Genomic DNA, 11437 nt, shown 5'->3' with positions numbered 1-11437 from the left:
TTATAATCCTTTAAAATTTCTATATTTTTTTCATTTCAAAGGGCCAAAATAATTTAGCAAATATATCTTCAATTCGTTGTAACGGTGGATGATCTATATATTGATATAGCTCACTGGGGCGAGAAATAATACATAACGATACGGATCGATATATAATTATTTTATTTTATCACATGATATGACTTTTTACAGCTCCCACATAGAGGCACAGTTCAGTTTGACTTCTGAAGGAGTTGAGAAATTACGAAATTTCACTCATAAAAGAGCGAACAGCCCAACCCAGCTGCAGATTTTAGAGATGGTGAATATACTGCTGGGAATGATAAAATCACATGCCTACTCATGAAATGTTTAACATCTGTTATCTTCTAACTGAAACGAACTGAGCACAAAACTTTCGTGGGTTAATTTTGTAACCCCACAATTCCATTTTTTAGCACTCAACATCACCTATGAGTGGTGACTCAGTACACATGGAAGGGGTTACATCATTCACGCATCATCGACGCCGGTCATCAGGTCATTATCCTTGGCTTCATCTCCGCCATCTTTACCATTGGCAGGGGCTCCGTTACTCTCATCATCCTCACCATCAGCTGCCGCATCCTGCATTTGATAGTCCACCTTGAAATCATAGTCTGCATCCATGTCGCTCAGTGCACTGAACTTGTTCGCCTTGCGTCGTTTCTTCTCTGCTTTCCTCTTGCGAGGATCAAGTATGCCCTCAGCTGTGTACAGCTTGTCATGCTGTGTGGTACCACTGGTCGTCTTGCTTCCTTCATGATCATTTACATCAGACATCAACTCCTCATGGATTTCCTCAACAGGCTCACTCGGCTTCTTGCCATCCTGCTTAGTGAAAGACAAGAGGTCATGTAAAAGAGAATTCCATATGAATTTCACATGACAAGAGGTCATGTGAAAGACATTGTTCCTCATGCATTTAAAAGATTTTGTATACAACAAAGCATACTGCCTTGAAAAATTTCCATATGAATTCCTATGGGGGTATAAGTCACAAGACCTTTGCAGAATTCCTAGGGAGCCCCCAGAAGAATGCACTGCCTTTTAACATGATGACAATTAATGACGACTTACAAGTGTTACCCATACAAACAATGTATGCAGAACTAAAAGAGTGACTGAAACCTCCTAGCATAAGCATGTGGAGATGGGACAATATCAGAAAAAGGACTCAGACAAACAATGACTTCGAATTATGTATGCAGAACTGTAGAACTAATAGGAAACAGTAAGAAGACTCTAGAAAATCTACACTGATTTCCATAGTAAAATTATTAGTTGAATTCAGGGAAAACAACAGATATTACCTCAAGCATCTCTTCATCAATGCCAGGTGGGGCATTCGGTGGAATCTCAATATGATGGAAATCGTCAATAGACTTAAGACCACCAATGTACGACTCAGCTTTGTAAATTTCATCAATATTAAATTCCTTCCCACCTTCTGAAATTATCACTGCATCTGAGTCCTCCCCAGCATCTCTTTTAGGTGGTAGTGTATAATACGGTATTTTACCTGCAAACAAGAGGGTCACATCACTGAAGATAAAAAAGAATCAACAAAAACTTAATGAGAGAAATTCACAATCGTACCTTCATTCCAGTCATGAAGCACAATTCTTGCTGCAGCTTCAACATCCACTATACCACCCTTCTTCAATTTCCCCCGAAGAGTGGCAACCTTTTGGAGGAATTCATCAACTGAACTAAAGCTTGGCACCCTGTACAGAGACAGCAACTTCTCGTGCGGGCAAATACTTAGGATCTCCTTCACTAAATGCATTAGAGAAACAGAAAAAAATTGGAACATGTCAAGTCTTGTTGCACTTCCAAAAACATTATGCATTTTGTAAAATGGAATAGTACTTACAGAATAAAACAAGAATAAGACCATAGTAGAAAACACAAAGCAAGTCAGCAGAGCTAACAAAATGAGAACAATGCAAAAAGCACTTACCAGGACTGATTGGATCTTCCATTTTCTCAACTCTTTTGCAGTTGCGAAGGGCTACAGACACACCACTGTTGGAAGATTTGAGCATAACTACGCCAGGACAATCCAGCAACTTCACCTTCTTGTCTAATTGAACCTCTTGCATTGATCTAGTAACCCCTGGAGTGGAACCAACATTAACAACTCGGGACCTCTTCAAGCTGTTGATCAGACTGCTCTTGCCAACATTAGGAAGCCCAACAATACCCACTGTAATTGCTAGTTTAAGCTGCAAGAACACCCATCCATAACAAAACTTAACTAAAGTAGCCGAACCAAGCAGGACAGAAAAGAAACCTATAAATCGTCTAGGAGCATTACAAAATTGGTAATACTGAAGTACAAGTATCTAGAAACTGAATTCAGATTCCAGAAATTAATAACAGACGACTACCAATCAAACTGTCATGATAAGATATAAGTAAATAAAACAACTAGAAACACCAAGCCACTAGGTCCACATTTGAAACTCACGACACTCGCCCTTGAAAATCAAAAGGATGGCCGTATAGTTCCACAACATAGGGCACATGAGCAAGAAAAAGTAAGTGAAGATCAAATTACAATGAGCCAGGGTAAAGCACATAGGATGCTGATGCACATGACGTTTTAATTAATTAGACCAAACAACAGTGAACAAGTGAGACAGGTGTCCAAGCTAAATATGCATCACAGTTCTCTAAAAGCACCGGGATCATTTACCTCATGGCTTCTGGAATAATTCTTGAGTAATTTTATTAGATTCTCGGCACCAAGACAGTCACTGCTTTGTGGAATGTTGCTCGCTTTATCAAGTTTTGATGATTTCCATCCTAGCTTGGTCCTCTGCTCTTGGGTATTACACTTAAATGCAACTGTTGGCATTTCTTCTCTTAGATATGTAAGCCACTTCTCGACCGCCTCCTTGGGAACAAGGTCTAGCAATGATAAATCAAAATCGATATAAAAAATGTCAAAAAAAAGGTATGAGTCAATTCTAGAGTCCAAACTCAATAAAATGTTATATACCTATCTTGTTGAGTAGCAGCACAATTCGTTTACTAGGATCAGCCTTCCTGACCATCCTTTCCATATCAATGCAACGGGTACCCAGTGGGTCCCTTGCATCAAGAACTTCCAGAATCACATCGGAAGCCTCAATCACTTTAACAAGCTCCTTGTAGAACGATCTCTCTGAATGATCTGATGACACATTAAGCATCTTTACTCAGTACTGTAACTGCATGCATTAGCCAATATCATCATTCATAGAAGACAACTTTACCATGGCTCTTTGCAATTTCTAAAGGAGCGTTCTCCTTTGTTGCATCCTTCTCCGCAAACTCATTGCCCTGTGCAGAAGCTGCCGATGCCAATTTGGCAATGTCCTCATCCTCAAGCAATCCAAGCTTCCTCTTCCGAGCCTGAAAACAAAAGGCATATTTATGTATCATTGATCCACTCCACCACCACAAGGAACAAGAAAATTGGTGTATCTATGGAACTAAATAAAGAAAACAAACAATACTTCAAGCAAGAAATGCTGTGTAGTTCATCTGCCTAGCATAGAAAAAGGCAACACAATTTTATTTGCCAAGTCCAGCATATAGACATGCCCATAGTCCACAGAGTTAACAGAAAGCTTATACAAAAAACATTAAGCATCATTCCACAAACTCACTACCATACCGATCGACATAGTATAGTACTGACTATACTTGGCTAATTTTTATTTATTTTGTGAAACAGATTGTGTTTGGATGCTGTCGAGGTCATTTGTGTTGTTTCTACTCTCTGGTCGATCTGAAAGCTCCATTCATACTTTCGGTGAGTATGTAAAGTAATTCTACCAAAGACCTCTTTTAGACAGAATGCAATACTGCATTGAATTTTCCCTTCCTAGAATACGATTCAATTTGCCTTTCAGAATGACACTTAAACTCTCCTCATCAAGTAGAAGAAAACAATAAACAGTCTATTCTGTTAAATAAAAATTGGGATGATTGAAAACAATATTAGGCACAATAAAATTGCCCTGGAAACAATCATGTATTCAAATGTTCAGGGAAAACTTCACCTATAATAAGAGACTGTAATTAGAAAAACCATACACTATGTCCCACATCACTACGAGCATAGTTCTAAAGGCCTTGCATAGGCATCCAGGCGGACCCAGCTCGCCTTGGGCAACAGCCACGCCTTGTTGCCTAGGCGCCGCCTAGGCGTACCCAGCTCGCCTTGGGTCACCTTGCTGCCTTTAAAACACTGACCACGAGAACATATCCATGCTACCAGCCCCAAGGTGCTACGAGAACTAATCCAATGCAACAACCATTAGGAAAGCTGTAGAAATATCAGAAATACTCTGAAACAAGTCTACATCACAAAATATGCCTTTCATGCAGAATGATATCATTTGTAGTATAGGATATGCATTCAGTTCAGCTCTCAACTGATGGCCAAACTTTCACAAACAAAAACATATGTGTAATAAGAGCAATATCAGTTTCCGTGAGCATTTTGTTACAACTGACAGCAAGAATCAGACCCAACTTTGTCAAGGTAGCACAGACAAGCTTATAGGCCATCTAGTACCTAATATTACACCCACAACCTGTTTCCATATGTGCCTCGAATCCACACCTCACTCGGGCCCCTAAAACTGCACATTTTGCCAACCATGCATATAGGCATCTGAATATTTGATGACACGGTCATAACGAAACTGATAACGTCCATGATTTTCATATTTCACACTAACTACCAATCTAGAGAAGCATCTTCTAAGGAAGCATTAGCTTATTAAACAATGAAATTCAACTAACAAACAGGAGGTAGCTTTGGCTCCTGACACTAACAGCATAGCGCCACGAATAGCAACACCAGATGAGAGAGAAAGAATCTTGCCGGGAAGTGCACACAGGGGACTTACCCTCTCCTTGCGCGCCTCCTTCTTGAGCTCGAGCTCCTGCAGCGCCTGGGCGCGGCGTGCCTCGAGCGCCTTGAGCTCCTGCTCCTTAAACGGCCACTCGTTGGGGATCCCCGGGTCCTTCTCGACCTTCTTCCGGTGGCCGGCCTTGCCCTCCTTCTTGGCCTCCTTACGCTTCTTGCGGTGGTGCTCTTTCACCTTGCGCAGCACCTTGTGCTTCTGGCGCAGCGTGACGCGCTTGCTCTTGCTCTTCTTGCTCTTCTTCACCATCTCGCCGCCGTGTTCTCTTGTCTCTGCCGGTGGAGGGAGGAGAGAGGAGAGAGGGGAGACAGGGGCTCGGCTAGGCTGCGGAGGTTAGCGGAGGCGGAGGCGGAGGCGGCGGCGTTACCGAGCTAGGGTTTAAGCCAGGAGCAGAGAAGGGAAACGTTTGTGGTGGGCTCCGAGATGGGCTTACTGTGACGTCTTCGGCCGGCCCGACAAGAACCAGCACGCCAAAACTCGCTTTCGGCCCTCTGAAATTTCTCTATAATGTGATGAACTTATTATCTCGTGTATGTAAAATTTAAGTCTTCTAAGGTCCGGTTTGGATCAGCTAAAAGTGAGGAGCTAAAAAGGAACATATCTATGCAAACCACAACATTCGTGAAAATTTGTGCAAACCATAATAAAAAAAGTCGTCTAAATTCACCAAAAAATCACACATGTAGATGATATGATGATACACAACCTTGTAAAATATCTTGTTCAAAATCGACTTCATTTGTGAGATAAAAATAACAAGTTTCTAACAAATCATCTGGACAACTTTCTGGTTTCAAATTTGTTATTTTTATATCTCACAAATGAAGTCGAGTTTGGACAAAATATTTTATAAGATTGTATATCATCATATTGTCTACATGTGTGATTTTTTTGGTGAATTTAGATGATTTTTTTACCGTGGTTTGCACGGGTTTTCACGAAAATTGTAGTTTGCATCAGATATGTTCCCAGCTAAAAAATCATCCCTACATGTGATAATGGACTAAACATGGCTAATTGTGGGCTAAATAGAGATAATGGGCTCTAGCCTACCAGTTAACCATTATCTATGCAAATTAGCTCGTAATTAGCCCATGTTCAGTTAACATCCAAATCCAAGAACTAAAAATTACTTGCTCTCAGATCCAAACGGAGCATAAGAAGAAACTTCAACCCCTCAAAAAAAAAAAAAAGAAACTTCATCTCACATGGCCATGACCACATCTTCACCACAAGGACCCTCCAAGTACCCGCAACGGAAGGTGGTCCCACATCTGCACCATACAAAATGTCCACGAGCGCAATCATCTGCTCCCTCCGCTCCAAATTATATAGATTGTTTGACTTTTTTATCTTTAAATTTGACCACTAGTCTTATTCAAAAATTTATTCAAAATACCATTTCTTTTATTGTGTTTTGCTTTATCAGTACAAGTTCTTCAAGAATAATTTAAATTTGACTATGTTTACACAATTTTTTGAATAAAACGAACGGTCAAACTTAGTGTCAAAAAAGTCAAACAACCTATAATATGAAGCGGAGTAACAAAGGAACCGAAATTAACAGCGGCATCTGCAAGTTACAGACAATTAGCGGCCCCACGAGTAATATTAGCCTCTTTCGAAACTCGAAAGCATATCGTAGCTACATTTGCAAAATGACGACATAATCGCACTCCTACATCCCATCACAGAACCCGTAATAGATTACATCACCATAATCCTACGTTTCAACCCACAAGTTGCGTCTAATTTTTTCCTAAGGCAACAGGGACGGCAGTTCATTCTATGGTTATATATATTCCTATAAGCAGCCCTGCACTACTGCGGTGAAGCGCAGCTGCTGAAACCTTGGTAAAACAGGGTGGACTTGTTAGTTGTCACTGAACCGCTCTATGCTCTAGTTCAGTAAGCGACACTTGATGCCACTCAGCAAGTGTATTGGTGCTGCAGCGGCTCCATCATGTCTCTTGACAGTTGCTGTGTATGGGCCGAGTCCAGATGCTCCATCACCCCCATGCTTTCGAGCGTATCCATGCGACCTTGCAAGATGATAGACAATATGCCACCGCTCCAAGTCCTGTAGCTCAGTCGCCAGATCATGTAACGTGGTCGCCTTCTCAGCACTGAGATACACAGGGAAACACATAAGAATGACAAATTAGGATAGTATAAGAGCATCATTATTATTGCAGTGACTGGAAATAAAAAAAACTATGAAATCATGACAAATTGAAGAAATTCAAATACTAAAGCAAGTTTTAGTTGAATTATTGGTACGCCATACCCTGATAAGGAACTTTCCAGCTTGCCAAACCTTGAATTGAAGGTTTCCAGAACTCTCGGTACGACTTTAGAATCTTCCTTCCCAGAAGAGCTGGTCTGGTTTAGTAGCCTGGCCAAACACCACAATAAGAAAGCTTTTGTAGTGCCACGAACCTCATAAATATATATAAATAATAAATCAGCTGCTGTTATGACATAGTTATATCTAAATCAAGTAATTACTTCTTTAGTTTTCATGTAACTCCTAACTCTGAACATACTAAAACTTTGGGGAATTTACAACTGGAAACACATCAAGAGAAAGAAAGGAATGCTTACATGTCATCATTTACAAAAGATAGAACAGCATCACATGCTTCGCTGAGTGCCAGTTTTGAAAGGTGGTATACAGTGCTTTCACCAGAATTAGTGATGTTTGCCGCAAGCAGTCTAGCTGGCACAACAGGAAGGATGTACTGAACTAGGCTAGTTGTCAAAATAAGTCTTTTTCGAGCTCGAGTTCCAAAGCTGCTTCTTTCATTTGCTGTATTCCCACCATCTACCTGCTATGCACGATAGGCATGTCAGACCAGAGAAAATTTATTTGCACAACAGAAAAAGGGTGTTATACAACACAGAGAAATTATACAACCTTCTCGACCAATCTTTTGGTAGCACGAGCCCAATCCAACTCTGATGTCCTACAGTGCAAAATGACACAACATGCATCAGAACCTTGGGAGTTGGGACACGTCAAGCCAAAAGGAGTGGCATAAACATTTTCTAACAAAAGAAGCAAAGCAGGCCAAAGTAAAAGCTCAAATGTTCTAGAAAAACCTAAAACTCAAATACATTGTTCAAAGAAGGAAAGGTGAGCTCTATTGAAAATCCACACCTTCTAAGACGCATGCTCCCACACCCAACCGTGACCTGTGCATGCCATGCTAAAAGATTTTCTGTTGCCCTTTTCCGTTTTTTCTGCTGTGGAACCACCTTGCCATCAAACTTGATAATGGGCAGAACACTTGAGCGTGAATGTTTGCTCGCTGAGAGAATGGTACTCTTCTGAGGATCAACAATCTGGCTATAATCATCACTGTGGTATATGTCCATTTTAATATTCTCAGGAGCATTTTGTTCAAAAGACTTGGAGTGAAGGATGCCATAGCATTCAGATATATTAAGCCCCAGGTGATTCTGGGTGGTACTGCATGTTAATGTTGGCTCAACATTCTTAAGCTCTGTTCCTTCAATACATGATAAGTTGGGGCCCTTGGACAAACTCAGAATTGGCCCTTGGACATGAGTAGGCTGTGTAATGGGTAGCTGCATGTCTGAATGTCCATCATGGTTTGAAGTATGTACTCCAAAGGGGCAATTTACAACAATGTCTGGTTTTGCTGTCTGTACAATTTTGTCTGCCATTTCTTCATAATGACATGCAGACGACCCTATGGGATAAGATTGGCCATCCAAGTTAGTAGTAAACTCTAGATAGGAATTAGCAACATTGTCGGTCATTTCCAATCTAGTATCATTAGCAACACTCTGTTGTTGCTGTACTAAAGCACTGTCACTTGAGAGCAGCAGATGACCTTTGCCATTTCCCCCCAGGTTAATTATTGACTTGGGCTCACTAATGATTTTGTCGTAACCCAGAAAAGGCAATCCAGAACTTGAAATATTTTGCCACTGTGATGCTGCATCATAAAATAAACCACATGTTTGAGAAGTAGATTGACACTGTTCAGGATAAGAAGTTCCATCAGATGCAGCTGACTCCAGGGGCCCAGTTTGCATATATGTGGTAGTATTGCTAAAGCATGCAGCCGAACCACTTTCCTCTAATTTGACCATTGTATCAAATTCAACCAAATTGTCACTGCATAAAATTTTAACACATTCAATTAGATTGCAATGCAAAAAATACCAAATTGTGCAGTGATACTTAAGGGCAGATAGAATACCTCACTCCATACTTCCATAGAGATAATGTGGACTATTTGCTACCATGTGTTTCTTGTACAGTAAGCTATTAAGACCCATCTAACTGGAAATGGCAAGAGCCATCGCCAATGAAGTATTTGGCTGGTACATTTTTGTTACAAACCAAAAATTCTATTTATAGAAATTGTTCGTGTTTGTAAGTGCTGCAGACACCTTGCTGTTACTGTGAAGAACCAGTATCAGTAATACATCATCACAAACTAACAATCCTATCTGCACATAGAAAGAGTTTATGTTTTGCATTTGTACAATTCCAAACCTATGAAAGGAAAGTTGCAGGTTTCAAATTTCCACAAGAAAATGAAATCAAGGCTTTAATCAGCAATAATATGCAGCAACTTATATTTACCTTTGCTGGAACATTCCATATGTTTGTGAAAGGGAATCAGTTGATACACCAAATGAATTTAGAAGCGAATCAATTTCCATTTGCTCTTCACTTTCATACAGGAGGTGTGACTTTTTTGGGCTATTATCCACAGATCCACCTGCACTGTTTACAAATGAACTTGACAGTTCTTGTGACCTATCATTTTGCCTGTAAGTGGTGTTTGGCGTAAAACCAGAAGATTCTACATGACCAGGATTTGTTCCACATTCAGCAGGATACATTTCACCTTGGCTTTCATAAATATGGCTTTCAGAGGGCCCTTTCTGATGGGACGGTTGAAGCTCCAAAGATGATCTGTTTTGCTTGATGTTATTCATATTGTGTTGGAGATCAGCAAAGTTCTGAAAGCTACATACAGTGGAGGTATTTGTGAGGGTGGTCTCAGAATCACCAGGGTAGGGGAAATAATTTGAGGTGAAAGATGGGCTTGTCAGAGAGCCACTGTCCCAAACAACTTGATGCTTCATGGTTTGTCCGCCTGAAAGTTCTGCATGATTGAAAGTCAAGTCACTGCACTCTTCATTGAGTCCATTGTCACTGTTAGTCACTTCCAAAGCCTCTTGCATTTGCATAAGAGCATCCCAAGTCCCATCCCGTGTGTCAGAAATGTGGTTATTGCTTTGCAATGGAGTACTATATGGATAACTTGCTATTCCCGTGCTACAACTACTTCCAAATGAGACAGCTCTGTCATCATTGTCATATGAAGTTATTTCTTCTGTATGATCAAGACATGATGCATTAGAAGGTCTATGCCGGTGAGCGATATTTGCATTGATATTTTGCATCTGCATTCCTTCATACTCTCCAGGCTGACAAGGCCCCCAAAAGTGGTCAAATTGTTGATATCCTCCCAGTGCCGCAGAATCCTTATTCAGACCAAACTCTGGAGCACTACCTAGGAGACCTTGGTCTTCAAATCCCTGACTTGAAACTGAATAACTGTGTTGCAAAGTTCGATTATAATATTTCTGATTAGCATCCTGTGGAAAACAAAATGTGCTTGGGTCTACAGACACATCTTTTGCGGTGAATCCATCCACATTTGCTAAAATTTCGGCACAAGTGTTAGACTGGGGCTGCAACTGCAAAGAGGCTGGGCCCCTGAAACTTGAAACAGGAGTGGTGCTCATGCTTTGATCAGCATCTGCAGATGATTAGACCGAAACATTTAAACAAGCCAGTTAAAATTGAGCAGCTCAACAGAATCTGAACCAATCATAAGACCCGAATTACCCATTTCACATCTTATCAGCTATGAAAAAATCACCTCACGTGCATCTATTAAGAAAATGAAAACGGGAAACAACACGTAAGGAAAGGAAATAAGAACTGCAAGCCGCGAGCTAGAAATTACAAAAGAATGCACGCGCCATCCCCAATCCACCAAATAAACCCCAGAGCTCTGAAATGCCCGAGGGCGTCGACATTCACACTGGAGAACCAACAGCTAGCCACCTCTCCAAGCTCAAGGTAATTAATAACCGGAACGGGTAGCTAAGCAACCAATCAACCACTAGAATAGCTAAATGAGGAGACACCGACAGAAGTAACAAGTGCGCGGCGAGTTGAAGCGAGGCTTTACCAGCAACCGGCGACGCGGACGAGGCGGAGTGTAGCGGAAACTCGGCGGCCCCGTGAGCTCCTGGACCCGCTCCCAGCTGCGGGGTTGTCTCGCCGGGGTTAGGGTTTTGGAGCTGGGAGCGGCGCGGCCAAGGAGAGCAGCAGTGAGGAGGAGGGTGGGGCGCAGACGCGCAAGTGGGAACGGGGAAGTTGCCTGCCGAGTTGCCGACTCGTGCGCTTTGACTTTTCTTTCAGCGGTCGGCGA

General features: G+C 41.4%; 2 protein-coding genes across 5 annotated transcripts; both read right to left on the bottom strand.

Moving 5' to 3' along the window:
• Nucleotides 1-262: 262 nt before the first annotated feature.
• Nucleotides 263-5319, bottom strand: LOC120649718 (guanine nucleotide-binding protein-like NSN1). The gene is made up of 8 exons (XM_039926588.1): nucleotides 4929-5319; nucleotides 3282-3420; nucleotides 3026-3199; nucleotides 2720-2934; nucleotides 1982-2246; nucleotides 1618-1797; nucleotides 1332-1540; nucleotides 263-849 (listed from the first exon to the last, which is right to left on the bottom strand). The coding sequence occupies exons 1-8, from the start codon at nucleotides 5193-5195 to the stop codon at nucleotides 493-495; spliced, it is 1806 nt and encodes a 601-aa protein (XP_039782522.1). The 5' UTR covers nucleotides 5196-5319; the 3' UTR covers nucleotides 263-492.
• A 1187-nt stretch (nucleotides 5320-6506) lies between these two features.
• Nucleotides 6507-11385, bottom strand: LOC120649714. 4 transcript variants are annotated; one of them, XM_039926585.1, is made up of 7 exons: nucleotides 11195-11385; nucleotides 9568-10756; nucleotides 8107-9093; nucleotides 7864-7912; nucleotides 7551-7774; nucleotides 7234-7341; nucleotides 6507-7072 (listed from the first exon to the last, which is right to left on the bottom strand). In XM_039926585.1, exons 2-7 carry the CDS (start codon nucleotides 10740-10742, stop codon nucleotides 6847-6849), a joined length of 2769 nt encoding a protein of 922 aa, XP_039782519.1. In that variant the 5' UTR covers nucleotides 10743-10756; nucleotides 11195-11385; the 3' UTR covers nucleotides 6507-6846. The 4 variants fall into 4 exon arrangements, with proteins under 4 accessions (XP_039782519.1, XP_039782516.1, XP_039782517.1 ...); XM_039926582.1 differs by lacking the exon at nucleotides 11195-11385 and adding an exon at nucleotides 10846-10866 and having other exon boundaries at nucleotides 7551-7777; XM_039926583.1 differs by lacking the exon at nucleotides 11195-11385 and adding an exon at nucleotides 10846-10865.
• Nucleotides 11386-11437: the final 52 nt, after the last annotated feature.

The sequence above is a fragment of the Panicum virgatum genome, chromosome 9K (assembly GCF_016808335.1).
Source record: "Panicum virgatum strain AP13 chromosome 9K, P.virgatum_v5, whole genome shotgun sequence".
NCBI classification, from domain to species: Eukaryota; Viridiplantae; Streptophyta; class Magnoliopsida; order Poales; family Poaceae; genus Panicum; species Panicum virgatum.
This window is presented reverse-complemented; position numbering and strand designations above follow the sequence as displayed.

Coding starts and splice junctions, on each gene's coding strand:
- LOC120649718 (XM_039926588.1), bottom strand. CDS start 5,195: ATGGTGAAGAAGAGCAAGAAGAGCAAGAGCAAGCGCGTCACGCTGCGC. Junction 1,798..1,981: donor GGAAGATCCAATCAGTCCTG/GTAAGTGCTTTT, acceptor TAATGCATTTAG/TGAAGGAGATCCTAAGTATT. Junction 1,541..1,617: donor GCTTCATGACTGGAATGAAG/GTACGATTGTGA, acceptor TCTTGTTTGCAG/GTAAAATACCGTATTATACA.
- LOC120649714 (XM_039926582.1), bottom strand. Junction 7,342..7,550: donor TCTTTTGTAAATGATGACAT/GTAAGCATTCCT, acceptor GTGTTTGGCCAG/GCTACTAAACCAGACCAGCT. Junction 7,073..7,233: donor CTGGAAAGTTCCTTATCAGG/GTATGGCGTACC, acceptor TGTGTATCTCAG/TGCTGAGAAGGCGACCACGT.